Source organism: Pleurodeles waltl, chromosome 6 (assembly GCF_031143425.1).
Source record: "Pleurodeles waltl isolate 20211129_DDA chromosome 6, aPleWal1.hap1.20221129, whole genome shotgun sequence".
Classification (NCBI taxonomy): Eukaryota; Metazoa; Chordata; class Amphibia; order Caudata; family Salamandridae; genus Pleurodeles; species Pleurodeles waltl.
In genome coordinates, this window is record NC_090445.1 from 1,368,949,251 (window position 1) to 1,368,969,833 (window position 20,583).

General features: G+C 41.8%; 1 protein-coding gene across 3 annotated transcripts in view; it reads right to left on the reverse strand.

The window, feature by feature from the left end:
- The window catches only part of NCOA4 (nuclear receptor coactivator 4), a 48,249-nt gene extending 28,009 nt beyond the window's left edge, over nucleotides 1–20,240 (reverse strand). For 2 of the 3 annotated variants that reach the window (XM_069240671.1, XM_069240669.1), the window contains exon 1: nucleotides 1,273–1,293. In XM_069240671.1, the coding sequence (XP_069096772.1) occupies nucleotides 1,273–1,291 (19 nt within the window). In that variant the 5' untranslated portion in view covers nucleotides 1,292–1,293. Of the gene's footprint in view, nucleotides 1–1,272; nucleotides 1,294–20,069 lie in introns of those variants that run through there. The other variant, XM_069240672.1, reaches the window with a different exon arrangement.
- Nucleotides 20,241–20,583: the final 343 nt, after the last annotated feature.

Consider the following 20,583-nt stretch of genomic DNA (forward strand, 5'->3'; position numbering starts at 1 on the left):
TGACGATACACTGTTTGAGAAAAGCACAACATAATTATTTTACATGGGAGAACCCCCCGGTGAGACGTAGAGAAGAGGTGTGGCTTAACTGCTAGAGCTGGCGCTCTTGGACCCAATCCCGCTGGACATATCCTAATCTCCCTATGCCTAAAAATATGAAATATAGTTCACACAAGAGAAGTATTTGTGTAGTGTCTACTTAATGTACACAACCATGTAGATCACCTTCCAACACCCCAAATACGCGTACAGTGCTCCGTTGCTAGGTTCGCGCTATATAAATACATACTACACATGCAGTAGATACCAACTGACAGAACAATCAAAACTGTAACGTTACTTGTGTCTCTATCATCACAAATATTTCCAAAATAAGGGCCATATGACAAGCCAATTACAAATTGTTATTTGCTTCCATCACATAAAGCGAAAGGGCAAATCTTAGTTTGAAGAGACCTCACTGCTTGCTGTGACTTACTAACAGTCTATATTTGCACCTATCCCTGGGCCATTCCAAATGATCTTGTGTCTCTTGTCCATTTCGTTAGTCAAACAATCTGCAGACTACAATTCCGTCTTCTTAGGATATGGAAGGTTTTGTTACAGTCTTCTCCAATGAAGGACCAGACTAACAGACTAATAATAATAAATTAAAAAAAAAAAAAAAAAACATTTGGAGTTACCACTGCATGCAGGCAAACACATTTCAAACAAGGCTGGACCCTTACCATGAAAAAGCCCCGACTTTTCTACATCTCTAACGTTTTCCAAGTCCACAATGAGTAATTCATTCAGTCCAGGACATTTTCTTTGCATTCTGGAATTTACAGTCATGTTTATCCCATTATTAAATCAAGACTACAAGTTCTGGAATGCAAAGGATCGAATAAGCTATTTAGGAAAGGACCTGATGAAACGAGAGCTTTACGCTTTGGTGGTGAAAAAACCCAGTGAGATATTCATGTGTTAACAGTTCAATGCTTGGTCAGCAAAGTGGAAAGGGCCGTGGTAGTACGAGTAGCAGAAAAGTCTTTGTACGCCCAAAAGCCTTTCAACAGCATTGTGTGATCTTGCTGGCATCACATTGCCCCATCAACATAATCCAAAGGAGATTAACATATACTTTAATTTAGAAAAACTCGGACTAGGCACGCTAATTCGGAACAGCAATGACGAAGAACCAATTATTACAGAATTATTAAGCACGCTTCGCATCTCGAATTATCAACAATTATTAGATTAAGTTGCACAAAACAAAAACAAAATATTTACCGCGGTTCCAGACTCTCATGACGAATTGGGTACAGCTTGACTGACTGCAGGAACAACTGAACATGAAGGTTTTATGCAGCAAGGTCAGCTTTTATTGGTTTGAGAGCCTTTGTAAACATGCCACCTTTTGCAAATACAGGGTAGGTCACAGATAAGGCGTGGAAAAGTGGAGTGCGAGTGCTTTAAACACCTACCACCAGATTATCCAGCTGGCAAAACAACTGGATTTGGTGACGCAATTACACCACCACCACAAGCTTAATAAGTAACCCTTCAATGGACACAGAAAGTACAGCAGGTATATTCAATTCACTTTTACTGCTGGTACATTAAGTTCTCCTGCACCATACCAAAGAGTGCATTTTCAGCATCGAGCCTGCGAGAGCATGCACAAGCACATCTGTCTCACTTGCAAGACACTGTTGTTAACAATAAGGGCTCGGTGCCCGCCCATTGTTTACCATTTGTTGGCTTGGCTGGCACTCTTCTTTAAAGCCTCATAATTAATCACTGCAGGCCAAGCATCATTTCCGTTCCTTACTGTGGAGCAGGGACCAAGAAATGATTGATTCAACTCAATTATGCACGTCCGCTGCTCCCTACGTGACTAAGGTACTATTTTGTTCCTTGTAACTTTTAGTGCCATGCAAACAGAAGGTGTGTGACCAGCGAAAAATGTGCCACACAGGATAAACACAATTGCAAAGATTTATTTTCTATAGTTAACTTTCTTTTATTTTGCCAGGTCTTCTTTTCTCACTTTCCACTCATGTTTTCTTTTGTTTTTGCTGGTCGGCGCTGCTCCCAAAGATGAGGACTACCTTCTTCTAAATATTGCAAAGCAACATCGTTTATTTCTTATGTCTGAAATGATGCTTTAACACATAATCCATGCAGTACCCCCAAATCCACCCCATTCTTATCAATGGCTATCACCCCGATCACCCCATACAAACCCATCCACTCAATCCAATCCACCCCAATCCAAACCAAACCACTCACCCCAATCCAAACCTCTCACCCCAATCTGCTCCACTCCAATCCAAAACACTCCGCCCTGCTCCAATCCAAAACACTCTGCTTGGCTCCAATTCAAAACAATCTACCCACTGCAATCCAACCCTCTCCAATCCAATTCTCCTCACCCCAATCCACCTCACACCAATCAAATCCACCCCAATTCAGACAAATCCAATGTATCCCACCCCAATCCAGCTCAATCCAATCCACCCCACTCAAATCCACCTAACTCCAGTCCAATCCAGCCTACTGAAATCCAATCTACTCCATTCCAATACACCACACCCCAATCCAGTCCAACCCACTCCACCTTAGTGCAATCCACCCCACTCAATCCACGTCACCTCAAAGCAATCCAGCCTACTCCAATCCACCCCACCTCTATGTAATCCACTCTAACCCATTCCATTCATCCCAATCCAACTAAATTTAATCCAATCCATCCCACTCCAATCTAATCTACCACATCCAGGCCACCCCACCCCCAGTCCAACCCACTCCAAACCACCCTACTCTAATCCACCCACCACAATCCAATTCACCTCACCCACTCCACACCACCGTACTTTAATCCACCCACCCCAATCCAACTCATGCCACACTAAACCACCCTACTCGAATCCACCCACCCCAATTCACCTCATCCCAATCCACCCCAATCCAATTCACCTCACTTCAATCCACCCCATCCAGTCCACCCACTCCAATCCAACCCACTCTACCCAAACCTAATTCACTCCAATCTACCCCACCCTATTCCACAGCACTCCACTCTGACACACTGTCACAGAACCACTGAACTCTACACCCTCTACTGAACTCTACAACACTCTACTTCTCCTACTCCACCCTACAACACTACTCCAACAAATCCAGGCTACAACACTGGTACACAACATGGAAAAAACACATAGCCAAAGCCAATAGTTCTTATATAGACGAGACCTATTAGCTTTGTCAAAGCTTGTTAAAGATTATTTACTAAAATACTGAGTTAGTGCTCGCATGCACAGCTGCCACCTGGTTGGTCGCTCGTGGAGTCCCCCAATCCACCCTTAGAGACCGGGTAAGGGCGAGTCAATTCTGTGTTAAAAGGGAAGGGCGTGATATCTCCGGGAGTAAAACATTATTAGGATCAATGCCATCACCATGCAGGCCACCACTATAAATGATGGTGTCTCCAACATTGCCAGTCATCCTTCAGAGGTCAATAATGCAAGTGCTATTCAACCGAGTATTAGAAAAACTTTATTCAAGGGAGCACAACTTGTAGTAAGCACTACAAAAAAAAAAATATTAAAAGGTCTGCATTCTCCATTTCAGTACCTGTCCAACAGAACTATCTTCAACCAGTGGCAAGAAGTTAAAGTGGCAACATAGTTTGAAGACCTATTAATCTGCATGCCATTTAATTAGTTGGTTAACCATACATATTAATAAGTCAAGGTTTCACCACACTCCTAAATGGATTATCAGCACACGCTTACAGGGAAAGTACATATTGCAAAAGTTGTCTCACATAATGCAAACTGCTGGTACCCTCAACCGAACAGACTCTAAGGTTGACCAGGAGAAGGCCTGACCATCTCCGTGAATACTAGACTGTATACATTCTGCTGGTTTATCAATTGGGTCTCAGAAACTTCCACCATCCTGTGCGTCTAAGAATACACGTTTGTTCGAGTCATAACTCAGGCCGGTGTTAGGCCGCGTGGGTTGGTAGCGCGCATGAAGGCCCTGTAGGACCGTAGTGGGCTAGCCTTTGGACTGGTAGGGTACTCTCTCTGACATCATTCTGTGCTCCCAGATGCTGGCTAGCTGTTTAGAAAATCCCCGGGTGTGTGGAATTCTTATCGTCCAACGCCCAGGATATATTGTTTGGGGTCAAGGGCAACAAGTTTTCATGTTCACTTTGTCCGACAAGTATGGCATTAGTGACAGTGGTTTTAGTACACAAACATGTACACATTTTTGCAAAATGTAACAATTTGAGGTTCCATATCATGCTCCCAGAATGTATGCAGAAGCTTGAAAGCAAGAATGTTGACTTTTTGCTTTCAAAATACAACGTACACATACAAATTTGCAACTTGGAAAAAAAGCGTTTTGTACGATTTTTAATATCAATTCTCTAATTTTAATACTTTTCATAAAATGTGCTTGATGCTTTAACTACTTAAACCAATTGAAGAAGAATCCATGTAAAACCACTGTGGACAACATGCAAACAAATACTTTATGTTAGGAAAGCTACCGGGCCCTCAATAAAAAATGGCTAAAAGAAAAAAAAAATGTTTGAAGCTCAAAAAAAAAACAAAAAAAACCAACAAAAATAAAAAACAAAGCCATAGTACTCCCTAGCACGGAAGGGGACTGTGTGGATGTGCTTCTCATGAAAGAACAAATGCATTCTCTCACACCAAAGTTAGCAAATGGTTGAAGTAGGCTGAGCCACCACCCATGTGAATGATAGACTAAACAATGAGGATGGATTGCTGAAAGCCCCTATAATTTACTATATTATACATATAATTTTACTAAAATCAAAAGGTCTGGTTGTGTGAATAACACAAGAACTAAAAAGTGAGAATCTGGAGTTCTAATATGCCTCCCCCCACCAATCAAGGTGCCATCGGCTTTCCTTTTGCTTTACTAACAAGAATGGTGGGAAAAGGTAAGGGAATGGTGGCTAAGAACCAGAAGTAAGGGACACACACGTTTCTGTGTGACTGAAGAAGGAATAGCAAGCCAGGGAAAAAGATCCAGAATGTTTATGGCGTAGCTTGTCTTCCTAAAACTAGTGACAGTGCAACTCTATGCAGCAGTGAAAAACCAAGGACTGTGACAGGGTTGGGGAAATCATGTGGTAAGAAATGAAAACATGTGCATTGCATTATGCAACTACCCAAACATTATGCAACATGCTCTTTGGCATAATCATCTATCAGTTTTAACACTGCTTCCGAAGGAATCACAAGGATAAGAAACAGGATCCCAGTGGAAGACAAACATGCAGAATCAGCAGAGCCTACACAAAATGTTATTCAACTACAATTAACAGTTTTGTCTTGGCGGGGCCGATAAGAACATAATTTCATTATAGTTCTACCTTTCACAGTAAAAACACATTATGGAAAATGCATACAGGGCTGCACTCAGCAAAAAATACAGGCCTACCAGAGCAACGCCTTTGTAATTAAAGGCGTGCATTGTAAATACAAAACATTCCAGTAATGTTCTAAAAGCATCCTCAGTTTCAAGTTTACCCCGGGTTCACTCGAGGCCTCTAGGAGCACTTTTTCCATTACGAAACAGACCCGCACAACACTTCTTCACTGGCGCTTTGACTATGCACTTGTCTAACAGGAAGATAGTTAAGAATTAAAAGCCACTTGACTTGAGATGCAACATTTTTGAGATGCTTATTAAATCTGACTGACTCTTTGAACAGCTGCCCCTTTGAGACCAGTGTCTGTAACAAACATGGATTTGAATATAGAGTAACACACAAGCATGTACAAGACAAACAAGAATCCAGATTATCAATGCTTTTCTTAGAGTTGATCTATTGGTTCCTCAGTGTTGGCCTAAACCAAAACTCTGGAAGTGCCACCTTCGGGTTTTAAGTCCCAAAAAAAAAAAAAAAATCAGAAATCTCAAAAGCGTCACTGTTGGAAGCGGAGTTTGACACAGAATGGCTAAAGAAAGCCACTGTTCAGCTTGGATTACGAGCATGGCCAACATTTATGAATAACGTTCATTGCTATTATTAAAGTTAACATTCACCCAACCTAGAGAAAAATCTGCTACTATCGTGCTACTATTATCCATCTCAATGATAAGCATTCAATAGACCCCATAAGGGGACTTACAGGATACAAGAGGGTGTCAATACCAGGGCTAACCCTAACCAAGTAGGTCACATGCAATCCTATTCTATAAATTGTAGCTAGCAATTCATAGATATGTGCTAAAAAGATGCATACTTTCAGAAAACCAGTGTTCATTACATTTTCCTACAATACGAAAAAGGTATATTGTACACAAGTGTTCTAAACAACTTAGGGTTTTTGAACTTCGAATAAACAACTTAACCCGATATTTCAAACCTCCCACTGAAGCCGTAAAACGCTCCATGCCATTTTAATATTAGATGAAGCACAATGCAGTTTAAAATAGAAAAGTAAATCTGAGGAGCTTCTAACTGACAGCACTGATATTTAACAAAGGGTATAAAAGGCTTTTACATATAAGTAGATAATTCTACCAGTAAACACTGAGTCACTTCGCAACAGGCCTGGCAGATTTAACAGATTTTGTTTTTGTAACTGTTTTGGAAAAAATATGACGACAGATAAGAAAACGACTACTGGAAAGCCAAATCCTTTATTTACAGTGAAATATGGCAAGGGTGGCCTTGCTAAAGCAGAGTTGGTATGCTCAAACAGGAATACTAAAACTGTTTTATCCAGGCTTTTTTTTTTTTTAATATAGTGCCAATTCTGCCCAGGGGCTACTTCAACTTACTTTGAATGGGTAAGAAACGAGAGGGATACAGAAAGACAGATAGCGGGCTTATCGTAACCTTAAAGATTGCACATTTTTTCAGAAGGTTTCCGCATCAGAACAGTTGCATTGATATAATTCAACAAATTTGTTGCAACAGATCCATCTTAAGTGTTTCCTGAATCTCAAAGTATTGCTTTGAGAAAATAATACTAGAGTTAAAGAGGGATGGGCCTTGTATGGATCATGTTTTGCCCCAAATACTACTCTAACCCAAGAATCTGTTTTGTGGTTGATCATATGTATTTGGTTAGGCAAAAAAACAGATGGGTTTTCTTTTTTTTTCTTTTTTTAATATGTTTATTGAGAAGTACATGTCAATATACAAACTGTGTTAAATAGAGAAAGAATAAATCAAATTATGGCCATATATGAAAAATATTATGAAATATTAACTTCTCAGATTTCTAAACACATAAAAAAAACACATTATACATATATCAATAAATGCAATATATGAGATTATTTATAAGGCATCCAACTGTGCATTAACTCTTAGAAGTAGACCTATAAAAGAAAATCTGGAAAGAACGAAGTTTGCAATATGTGTTTAAAAAAAAAAAAAAAGTTAAACCATATATTATAGGTTGTTAGAAGATAGTCGAGATAGTAATATCATACAAATCCACATATATAACATTTCAAATGGAGATATTCCTGCCAATTCAACATTAACAGATGGGTTTTCGATGGGATGACAACATGTAGATCGCCTGGGAGTGGCAGAAGCAATGGGTTTATGTTAGGGGCACATGGCATCCGAGGGCAGTGGGGGGAAGGGGGTGGGGGAGAAATGAAGGGTTGATCCAGGAAGATGGTTCAAGTACCCAGCCAGTATGGTGGAGAACTAAGGGTGGCTGGCTCAGCTGTGGGCATAGACTGGGGGAATAGAAGGAAGAGCAGCTCATACATTTGAACAAGAAGCCGTTCACAGAAAGGGAAGGAAAGAGTTACATAAAATAAAAAAAATTAAACAGAATCTTCATTTTGCTGGAGGAGGGTGGCCCAGGCTTGACAGTAGCCCGCCTTCAAACAGCAATTGTAAGCTGGCTGGATGCTCAACTTCAGGAAGTGTGCACCATAAGATAGTCAAAGAGACATCCAAGAGGTGACTAGTTATTAATACCAAGAACAGCAACTTATATAGTGATAGACTCACACCAACTGTTCTTAGGAATGGCAAATGAACCACTAGGGTCTTATTTTGCAGTTGTTCAGTAATAAGCATTGAAAGAATATAATATTACTACGTTTGTCCCTACAGTCAGAAGCTCAATACTTGTAACTAACAAAACATCAAACAACGTTTTTGAAAGAGGGTTGCACAAGCCACAGTGAACATATTAAGCAACCATGGGCCAACTGTTCAAAGAACAGATCAAATATAAGCAGACCATTGTGTGCAACCCAACAAGCTGAAAGCAGAAGTGACAGTAAACTAGAAATGCTTTGAAAACAGGTATTAGGTTTCGGTAGAAACGTACTAAGGTCAGACTTTGGTCTGAATGCGCACACGGAGGAAAGCAAACACATTAGAACATAAGGTACTCCACAATTGTCCTTATATATCTTTTAAAGCTCCTCCCATAATGGGAATACATTCCTCCCTAAAAGAAAATCACTGATCATCTATGTATTCTGCAACTGTATACTTCCGAATTCCTTCCCCACAGCCCTTTCCACGGTTTCTAAAAACTCAAATGTGAATAGCGTGTCAGAACTGTGGGCAGTTGGCTTGCCAGGTATATCGTCAAATAATGACGGAGCTATGCTGAGGGACTGAACGAGTGGAAAGGAATACACCTAAAGTGTGGCGTGGATATACTCTGAACACTGTACAACTAGCAAAGTACAAAGGCTTGTAAAGTGCATGAAAGAGTGCGAGCTGGGAAGGGATTATGGATCTCTGTAGTGGTTTGGCCATGTCTCAGCTTGGTGTTCCAGTTACCATCTATTCCTCCCTAACTAAGCCTTAATCAATTGTGGTTCATCCAAGTTTGTGAGTTGTACTCCTCTTCTTTCTAGGTGCTATTATGTGTTCCAGAAACGATTACTTGCTGTTTACCAAGTTTTCACTGGCAAAATTGTATGAGAATATTTGCTAGTCATGTCCCTATTTTAGTGCCTTCAATGTTGGTTTTACCTTCATGTTTACTAGCAACTAACATAGACTTATTCTCTAGACTGGTGAGAGAAGAGCCCCCTTCCCTTTAATAATAAATTCACTCTTTATCGCATCCACAGCTTTACATCTCACTTTTCAATGCATTCATATCTGAAAAAGGTAAAAGATAAACAAGGGTCCACATTTTGCTCCCAAGAGTAAGAACTGCAATGAATGGAACAGCAACTAGTATTTATGGCAAGAGTGAACAACAAGCGTGCTACTGTGAGACAAAAAACAAATAATATTGACTGGATGGTCTAAGTTTCAGAAAAATAGACTTAGAACACAAGTACCTCTTTATGACAAAACATATGCATCAATTAAAGTCAAGATATAAATGCATCATGTTTTAACCACCCAAAACAAGTGCCTTTCAAAGGGGTCTTCATCAGGCCAAATAAGGTTGCAATCTCTCATAAAAAAAATTAAAAAAATCGCTTGGGAACTTAGGGTGTCTGAAAGTTCCAGTGCAAATACTGAATTATCAATCATTCAAGATCACTATAGCGGATTCAGATGGAACTCTCTGCACTTTTACAGCATATGCGACAAGAGGCTTTCCTTGCTTCTGGTAATTTTCAACGATACATTGCTACCTCATTTGTCCTGCTCAAGACCCGGTTGGAAATCACTTTACTTTTTGTTATTACTGTATAGGCTCCCAGAAAGAAGTGCTACCCTGCTTAATATTCTCAAGGAACACACATTCATCGACAAAAACAAATAAATATAACTAAAACTTCCTTATAGAACCTCAGAATAAATGTACTCTACTCCTCCCCGACTTGTGAGCCTTGCATGTCAAACACAAAAAGATATACTCTTTTTAATACCTGAAGGGCACTTGTAAATAAACAATGACCCTACATCTCTAAAGTGTGTCACAATAAACCCTGAAGGCAACTCTCTTGAACACTGATAAAAATCTTTCTTTCTCATCTTCTTTGCAGGACTCCGGAGACTGTTTCCATTGCTGTGTTGTCTACACTTGCCTCCTTGTAGGTTCCCAAAATTAACACCCACAGTCTGTGCCTGGTCCTTCACAACAAACGTAAATGGAAGTCCACAGCACTTCTTGTGGTATAGAATACCCTACTCCAACTTCAAAGAGTCAATCAAAATTAATACTGCAGTGTTTTTGCTGGACCTCTAACACTTCTCTTAAATTCTAGTTGTAAAAGATCTCACACAATATCAAAGTGCGTTCATTACTTCATCTCAAAATAAGCACTTGCAAAGCCATTAGGTCTCACCTATGCAATAGTTATTGGCAATCTGTTGTAGGCACTATGTACACAACCATGGCTTGCTGTTCAGCATGGCTAAAAGTAAGTGAGGTAGGTGTAGATATGATTGTGGGTAAAGTGCAATAGGGTAAACTGGGGTAGAGTGAGGTGGATTGGGACAGACTGGGGAAGATTAGAATGGGGTAGGTTGTAGTGGGGTGGTTGGGTAGATTAGCATGATAGATTGTAGTGGGGTAGATTGAATTGGGTGGAGTTGGGTAAACTGAGGTAGACTGCAGTAGACTAGAATGGGGTAGAGTTGAGTGGGAGATACTGGGGTAGATTAGAGTGGGTTGGATTGAGGTGGGGTGGGGTAGACTGGAGTCTGGCAGAGTTTGGTAGACTGGTGGAATTATAGTAGGGTAGAATGGAATGGAGGGGGTAGAATGGGGCAGAGTGGAGTGCAGTAGATTGGAGGAGTGGTATGGGGTGGACTTGGATGGAGTTGAGTAGATTGGGGAAGACTGGACTGGGAATTGGGGTAGATTGGAGTGGAACAGATTTGGGTAGATTGGAGTGGGGCAGATTGATTTGGGGTAGACTTGGGTGAAGGTGGGTAGATTGGAGTGTGGTAGATCAGGGAAGAGTGGAGTGCAGTGTTTTGGGGCAGACTTGATGGAGTGGGGTAGACAGGAGTGATGAGGAGTAGAAATGGCTGGAGTGGAGTGGAGTAAACTGGAGTGCAGTGGATTGGGGCAGAATGGAATAGAGTGGGGTACATAGGAGTGAAGAGGAGTAGACAGGGCTGGAGTGGAGTGAGGTAGGGTGGAGTGGGACAGATTGGGTGGATTATGGTAGGATTGACTGCAGTGAAGTGGGGTAGATTTGAGTGAGATAGAAGCGGGGTAGATTGGAGTTAAATAGAGTGGTGTGCAGTGGAAGGAGTGAGTTAGATAGGTTTTTGTAAAGATTGGGTTAGATTGGAGCGGGGTAGTTTGGGGTGGGATAGGACAGGTTGTAGTGGGTTAGACTGGACTGGGGTGAGGTGGATCTGGATAGCATGAGATAGATTGGAGTGAAGTGGAGTGGGGTAGAGTGGAGTGTGGTATACTGGAGTGCAGTTGGACAGTCTAGAGTAGAGTCAAGATTGGAGTGCAGTTGAGATAAGAGTGGAGTGAGATAGACTGGGGTAGAGAGAAGTGAGGGTAGACTGGAGTGGGTAAACTGGGAAGATTGGAGTGGGGTGGACTAGAGTGGGCTAGTTGGAGACGGTTGGGGGTTAGACTGGGGTGGGGTAGATTGCAGTCTGGTGGACTGGGGTAGACTGGAGTGGAGTAGATTGCGGGGAGACTGAAGTGGAGAGGGGTAGATCTGGGTAGAGTGGAGTGGGATAGATTGGAGTGAAGTTTTAAGTGGGGTGAGGTAAATTGAAATGAAGTGGGTAGATTGGAGTGGTGTACATTGGGGTGGGTTGGACTCAAGTAGATTGGAGAGGATAGAGTGGAGTGGGATAAACTGGGGTAGAATTGAGCAGAGTGGGGCAGATTTGAGTGCCATGGACTGGGGTGAAGTGGGGTAGATTGGAGTGAGGTGGAATTTACTGGTTTAGATTCAGTGGAGTGGGGTAGATTACATTGTAGTGGAGTGGAGTAGACTGGAGTGGGGTTGAGTAGATTGTAGCAGGGTGGAGTGCACTGGAGTAGAGTGAAATGGGGTAGAGCGGAGTGGCGTGGAGTTTGAAATGGGGTGAGGTAAATTGAAATGGTGTACATTGGGGTGGAGTGGACTGAAGTAGATTGGAGAGGATAGAGTGCAGTGGGATAAACTGGGGTAGAATGGAGCAGAGGGGGGCAGATTTAAGTGCCATTGACTGGGTGGAGTGGGGTAGATTGGAGTGAGGTGGAATTTACTGGTTTAGATTCAGTGGAGTAGGGTAACTGGAGTGAAGTAGATTGGGAGAGTGGGGTAGACTGGAGTGGACCGGGGTAGATTACATTGTAGTGGAGTGGAGTAGACTTGAGTGGGGTTGAGTAGATTGTTGCGGAGTGGGGTGGGGTACACTGGAGTAGAGTGAAGTGGGGTAGATCGGAGTGCGATGAGCAGTGGCATGATTGGAGTGGTGTGGAATCAAGTGGCCTGTCTTAGACTGGAGTGGCTTAGGGTGTGGTAGAGTGGGGCGGATTGGGGTAGACTGGGGTGGAGTAGACGTTGTAGATTGGGGTGGGGTACACTGGAGTGCAGTGGATCGGGGTAGATTGGAAGGAGTGGGGTAGGGTAAATTAGAATGGAGATGAGTTGGAATGATTGCAGTGAAGTGGGAAAAATGAAAATGGAGTGGGGTAAATTGGAATGTGGTACACTGGGGTGGGGTGGACCGGAGGTGATTGGAGAGGGTAGACTGGAGCACAGTGGGGCTGATTTGAGTGGAGTGCCATAGACAAAGGAGGGGTAGGGTAGATTGGAGTGAGGTGGAGTAGACTGGGTTAGATTCAGTCGAGTGGGGTAATTGGAGTGGAGTAGATTGAAAGATTGGGGCAGATTGGAGAGGACTGGGGTAGATTACATCATAGTGGTGTGGGGTAATTTGGAGTAGGGTAGACTGGGTGGAATAAAGTGGGGTAGATGGGATGGAGTTGTGTAGATTGTAGCGAAGTGGAGTGAGGTGAGTTACATTGGAGTGGAGAGGGATAGAGTGGATTGACTGGAGTGGGTTAAGTGGTGTGGAATGAGTGGCGTAGATTGGAGTGGTGTCTTAGACTGAAGTGGCTTTGAGTGGGCTAGGGTGCAGTGCAGTGGGCGGATTATGGTAGGCTGGAGTGGAGGAAGTTGGACTGGAGTAGTTAGGGGAAGTTTGGGGTGGCGTAGAACGGAGTGAAGTGGAGTGAGGTAGATTTGGGTGGAGTAGATTGGAATGAAGTTGTGTTGACAGTGGATTGGAGTGGGGTAGATTAGAGTGGAGAAGAGTTGGATAGATGCAGTAGAGTTTGGAGTGAAGTACATTGGACTGGGGTGAACTAGAGAGGGTTGATTGTGGTACACTGGGGTGGGTTGGATTGGGTAGATTGGAGTGGACTGAGTGGGGTAGACTAAGGCAGACTGGAGCAGAGTGGGGCTTATTTGAATGGTGTGCTGTAAACTGGGGTGGAATGTGGTAGATTGGAGGGAGATGGAGTTGAGTTAACTGGGTTAAATTGAGTGGGGTAATTGGAGTGGAGTAAACTGGGGTAGTAGAGTAGATTGGGGTAGATTGTAGTGGGTGGATTAGATCGTAGTGGAGTGGGCTTGGGTAGATTGGGTTACAATGGAATAGACTGCAGTGGATAGGGGGAAGATTGGGTGGAATAGTGTAGGCTGGAGTGGAGAAGCTTGTAGTGAAGTGGGGCAGGGTAGACTGGGGAACACCGAAGTGGAGTGGGCTAGACAAGAGGGGTAAGTGGTATGGTGGGGCATGGCTTAGAATGAAGTGGAGTGGAGTTGTGTAAAGTGGAGTGGAGTTGTGTAAAGCGGAGTGACCTGTCATGGAGTGTCGTAGAAAGGAGTGGCATGGCATAGAGTGGAGGGACATAGAATGGAGTGGCATACTGTGGAGTATCCATAGCGTTATAGCGCACTGCCATTACACACAACACATTTTCAACTGACATGACCATTAAATGTGCACCGAAATATGGTTTTACTGCACACAAATGATAATGTGTGTAAATGTCATCACTTAGAATATTGATGGGTTTTGATCGTATTCAAATATTTGTTTCCCCACACTTCAGAATTATTTTAAAAAGTGCTGCATTTGTACTAATTCTGATATATTATGAAACATCAACACAGTTCATTTTTGTGTGTTAGAAAAAAACATCCTAAACCCTTTCCTCTTACATGGATACACAGCATGACTGCCACATAAATTCTCTCAGTCTACATTCATTGAAAAACAAACACCAAGCTCCCTGGAAAAGAGAGCTTGGCAATTGACCTCTGTCTTTGAAAGCACAGCAAATGTGACAAGATGAGAACAAGATTTAAAGGCATGTTTACAGAAAGTGAGTTAATGGAAAAATACAGTAAACAAGGTTTGGGTAAGGAAAGGGATGAACTCAAGCTGGACAGCTGAAAGAAAATAAAGCAAGCAAACAAAAAGCCAGATAATGTGAGTTTGAAACCACAAAGTCAATGGTAAGCAACAGGAAGAATGTGTACCTAGGTCAGCTTCTTGAATGTCCGCAAAATGTCTTTAGCAAACCAGACAGCGGTATTGTCTGGTAGGCTTCGACCTAATGATTAAATTTGCTTTGTAACAACCAATTTTTATGTTATGATAGTGGCAAGGGAGCCCCCAAATGAAATGTAATTACTCTTAATAGGTCTTTTAAACGTTGTTGTCCAAAAAGTATTCTCAAGCCTCCAAATCCACCCATTTACTATGAAGAGTTATGTTCGTTTTGGCAGTGAAAATATTCTACTGATATATCTATGTAAAACAATATTGAAAGGCCATTTTGTGATTTAAAACTATTTTGTGTAATGATAGTTGAGTTGCTCCTTTTATATGTTTCTCTGCAGGCTGAGCCAGGCTGCAGGGGAGTGGCATGCTTACGATGGCCCTAGAACTAAGGTCAGGGGTTGGCGTGTGTGTACAGAATACAATAACCCTATTAAAAAAACTGGAATGGGAGAATAAACATAAAAGAGAAAAAACAACACAAAGGTGATTGGAGGGGGGTAGGACATTGTGCAGATGTCAGATCCCAATAGGAGAGCCACTGAACCATTATCGGTGATAATGTTGTACTCGGGTGGTGCTGTGTGGGGAGGAGAGAGTCCAGAGCACTGGGCACACCAGCTCCACACTTTATATGCATGAACACAGAGAGAATAAAGGGTGCACTTTTCCTTGTTGATCAGCTATCACTGTGCCCTTTTACTCTGTGATAGTCTAAGGAGTAATTCAGAACTCACCTTTGGGGTGCCAATCCTGTCCACTAACTCCACTTCAATAAGCAATTGAAGAGCACCTCTTCTGAAGCTCATTTGGGTGTTTCCCTCTCTTATTCTCGGTGCTCTGTGTATAGAAGTTGTTGGTGTTCATTCTTCATTGGCCGATTATTACACAAAAAACAATGGACAAACCACTCCAAGGCCTCATGCTGCTTAATTCCAATCCTCATTGTGTTTTAATGGTCACGTCTTGTGGGCCGATGTGGAATGTGACCCTTCTGATTCAGAGCTAACTGTGTCACAGATTAGTTTTATGGGATTGGTTTTTAGGCAACCTACTCCAAAGAAACTGTATTCCTAGTTGTTTTGCAGATCATCAATTTTACAATCTGTCACATTGAGCACAAAGTGAATCAACTGTGGGTCATCTAACATTCAGCAGCAAAGAATATGCCAGTGCCATACAGAATCACAAAGAGTTTTAGTATTAATTCCTCAAAATTATAGGTGGGTCTGTGAAGGATCATGTGCCTCATAGGTAGATAAGTTATTCAACCAAGAGGTGAGCAACACGTCCTCTTTGGAATGTTGTTAGCAGCAGATTGTGATGTGGCGGGGTGGAGGGAGGTTAGCTGCGCCCACTGTGTACCAACACTGCTCATATCTGTCTACTGGGGCATGTTTTCAGCTGTAGTTTGAAGGGGGGCTGCATACCGGTGTGAAATCATTTTACATCCACTTGAAGTACAAGCATTTCCTTCCATTTTAAAGACCATCAGAACTAAAATTCTCATGTTTGTCTTCACACCAAATCACCCCCTTGTTAGTGATGCCGTTTTTAGGTCAAGCATAGCAGCGCTCAAGCGCCACTCTTCTTGACATGTTATAATCTATTCTGGGGGGCTTTAACCACACCCATCACTTTCATTTGTTCCTGGGCCTGCCTTTCAAAAATCCCTTGATATTGTTGGTAAATGCTTTACTTTTGTCCAGCCTTGAGGCTGTTTTGTTACTGCCTTGGAGACTGACCGTGTTACATGGATTATTGCACGCTTGGCCATGTACCTTAGTGTTGCACACTATTCTATATAAGTGTTATGATAAGAAATCTACAAACAGAACAAAAAAACATTATCAACAATACATGTAAAAACACAATTATTAATTTTGAATTTGTATTGTAATGGGTCATTTGAATTGACTAAGGGATCTTTTTTAAACATCCACTCTATGGAGTGTGAGACTTTTGGTTTTGCTTAAAGTTAAGATGGTGTCCAAGTTGGAACAGTTTGTTATTTGGTAACTGTGAACGAGAAGGGTGCTTCTATCCATAATCCAATGCTTAGCTCCCTCCGTTTTTTTAAAGGTAGATCGTTCAGATTAGATGCAACTGTGTAAATAAATGTTTGGATTTGGCAGTCGACTGAATACAATTAACACCCTTTATGTTTAGAAAGCAGTGATTCACTGGCATATTACATTGTACTCTCATGAGTTTGCTATCTGTTTTCTTCGTGAGACTTGTCAGTAAAAAAAAACGAGTAACAGATGAGTGACAGTACAGTAGGTCATAAATAGCAGTCTATTTAGTATGCATTCTTTTCGTATGTGTGGTAAGACAAATTTTTTTAAAATTGCATTAAAGGTAAGAGGCTTTCTCCTATAGGTAAGCAATCACTGACTCAGTGATTTTACAATATTGAAAAGGGTCGTAATTACACTGTAGTTTTCACTCAAGACAAGCGAAATCTATAGGCCAACAGAATAAGACTAAAACAATGGCTTTGGATGGAGTTTTTACCCTTTTGTATGGTTTATCAGTGGAAGAGTGCGCTATTACTTGTGACATACTGGCTAAGAATTGTTTTAAGCCCTTTGAAAGTGAGAATACATTATAGTTCATCTTAAATATATGGCGTATGGAACTAGGTCGGTAATAATTACCCTTTAGATCGTAAATATAAGGGTTTATCAAAACAAAAAATGTCATGATGTGACCTGCATTTAAATTGGTAAACATGTACCCATACACAAAGAACTCCCTTTGCAGGAGATTCTCAAGCGGCTATTAACAACATTTGGGTTGTGTAGACCTGACATTATCCATTACCTGGTAGCCCTTATTGGGTTTGTTGCAAAGTTGAGAGACAAGTTGATTATATCATCTGAAACATTCTTGGGGTTGCGACAATCGCACATAAGTTTCTAAAAAATACATTTTTAACTTTTACAAGCTAAACTAAGCCATTCAGAGCTCTAGATCGCCCAAGGAGAATTTAGATACTAAAAAGCCTTATTCTATCTTTGTATATTGCAAGATGAACGACCAATATAAAGGTGATCTGAGAGCTAATTATAATGAAACCAATTAAAGATAGAACATAATGTTTATCCAAACTGTTTTAGGAGTATGGGACATCGCTTGATAAATAGAGTGTGCCTGGTGTATTTTCACTTTCACCAGGATTTGATGGGGAGTGTTAAATGTTAAGCAAGTACCTAGAAATATATAACAGGATGCACCCTGTCAAATCCAATTATGGTAGAGGAGTGGTAAATGTGTGCAATGAGATATGGTTACATCTGATGATTGCTGTAATACCGATAATTGTTGTATTTCAGACCACTGAATATCATTATTTTATAATATAAACAGGCTATTGTTTTGGATCCTGGGGTTTATTTATGTCGAATTAAGTTTTGAAAGTAGTGTGCTGTAACTAGAAAGGAGGAATTGTGTTTTACATGTATCGTTGGTATTTTTCTTTGTTCTGTTTTAGAGTTCCTATTTATAATGCACAGTATATGGTCTTAATTTGTTTGGGAAGTTAATAAACTCAAAAGTCCTGAACAAGGTAGTTAGGGTATTTTTCCACTGAAAAGCGCTGACGAAGAATAGTGACACAATCCATTAGCACTGAATGATAAGATATGAAAACTCAATTCATGATTGTACAGTAACATTAACTGGTGGGCATGTATTAGTCTAAAAGCTAATGTATGAGCTTCATTTTAATGTTTCCTACTACCGTTTGTGACATTTGGTTTTATGTGCTTTTATGGTGTAACAATATATCAATTATACATGACCTTTATAAAAAATAATATTTAACAAGAAAAGGAAGAAATGGATGCGGGATTTTTAGTGTTCTTGGAATATATCTTTTTGATGGTATGAACGTAATGTATGAGTGGTTCCGTGATTGAAGGAGGCGAGTACATTTTTTCAACAGTAGGAATATCTATTTAGCTTCCGGCTAGTAATGCCCTGTTCCCTTGATTGGAGATGTTGCTCTTTTAAATCACCTCTGTTGCACTTGCTTGAAAACGTTGTGCATTCGTGCGTGGAAATTGTCCCGCATTTCCTATGTCTCAGCTTACCTGATCTCAGAATGAACTTTTCATAGCCTGGGTTAATTGGAGCTAAATTGAGCAGTCAATGCAGCTAATGCTTTCTCAATCATTTTCGTTAACTCTGTGGAGCATATTTTAATTCAGCCTAAATACTTCCTCCGTGGCAGCATAGAAGAAGAGGGGAATCTTCACTCAGACTTCAATCTCCCACCTCCTCTTATCTTCCTATGCACATTGTCCAGCATTCTGACGGAGTGGCAGATGTCAACAGCTCAATGGATGCCAACGGCGTGCAGTTAAGGGGCATCACCGTGGAGCGCTACTTCTTCGGAGCGCAAGAGGATCTGGTTTACCCAATCTTCAGTCTAGTGCAGCAGACCACCCTTATACATTCAAGCACGAATTAGACTCCTTGTTTACCAGTGCCTGTACGACACAGGCAAACTGTTGCGCCAAACTGACGGGCCACTCTGCAAGTAGGTCATTTACACAGCATAGATGCAATGCTGTCAAAGCGAGATGGACAAACTTTGCTCAAGTGGGCTGTAGCAGCATGCTAACGTTTCCTTTTAATAAACTACACACTAAAACATGCCAGGGGTGTGGTATACGTGTAATGGGGTTACTTTAGGTAGAAAGCAACAGGAAAACCTAAGATAAGTTCCACCAGTTTCCAAAAAACACACACAATGCCCCTTAGGGGAAATAAACAAATATACCCTGTATCTCAGGTACCTTTGCTATTTAATGGTAGATAGATCAAGCCAAACATCACCACATGATTGAATCTAGGTGAAAAGGGCTGAACCTAAGGGCCCTCAATAAAACCTATCTAAACTACCTATATAAAGATCCAAGGCATTACAATACCAATTAACATTGTACGTCTTTGAGGGTCTCTGAATAAGACCTACATATTCTGTGATAAAAATACAAACTCCGTGTTCTCCTTATGGTACATCAAATAAATAATTGTTTATCACCCGCACTTGAGGCCAGGAATACCCAAAAGTGACAGGTGCTCCACGGGTGCAGACGGAAACACCCCACTGCAGCGATCGAAATACATGGACTCCAATAGAAGTGAAAGCACTAAAAAGTCAGCCTCTGTGCCTAAGACAAAGTGAAAGTTATTTTCTCCATCGCCATGAAAGGCAGAAATGCCACCAAAATAGCATTTTAACACCTGAAGAAAAATCCTATGAGAAAGGAAACAAGAGGCACTACTTCACGTCCATTAATACAGAAACAAATATGCCACTTCGACCCTACTATCACGTAGACCAAAGAAACGAGGGATTACCAAGATACAGGGTCGTATATAAGCGAGAAGAGGCCAAGAAAATAAAAGCAGCTTGTGTGTGGGGTGGGGGCGCACTTTGTGTCAGGAGATACTTGCGTCCACTCTGAGCCGTGCAGATTCCACGGCTTGTGCCGCAACCTCTGAAAACATATGCCGCGCGTCGAAGCGCCTCTCCCTCAGGAAGGGTCGCTGTTTACCGCTGTGGCTTCCGAAACCCAGCCCTTACCTCCTGAATCTAACAGAACATTCCCAGCCCCCTTGCAACAGCCGAGCTGGCACCGAAAAGAAACCGGAAGAGACAAGAACTGAAGATCACGGAAAGGCTGTAAACACAGAAAAGGGACGAAAGAGGCCCCTCCTTTCTCCACACCGAGGCACTGCTGAAGCGACGCCAATGGACACTGAAAAAACAACACTGAGAAGCGGGGGAAAAACATATCTCCCTTTACCAAAACTTGCGAACTTGGATTTTTTTTAAAAATTTCTCGACTGTTTGTACGCGGCATTCGTCTCTTCCGTTTGATTCGCAGTTATTTAACACTAAATTGGCCTACACTCTGTGGCATGGTAGACACTAAGGGGGTCATTCCAACCCTGGCGGTCGGTGATAAAGCAGCGGCCAAGCCGCCAACAGGCAGGCGGTAAAAAAAATGGAATTCTGACCCTGGCGGGAACCGCCAACACAGCCCGCCACTTTAACACTCCGACCGCCACGGCGGGACAAACAGCGCGGCGGTCAC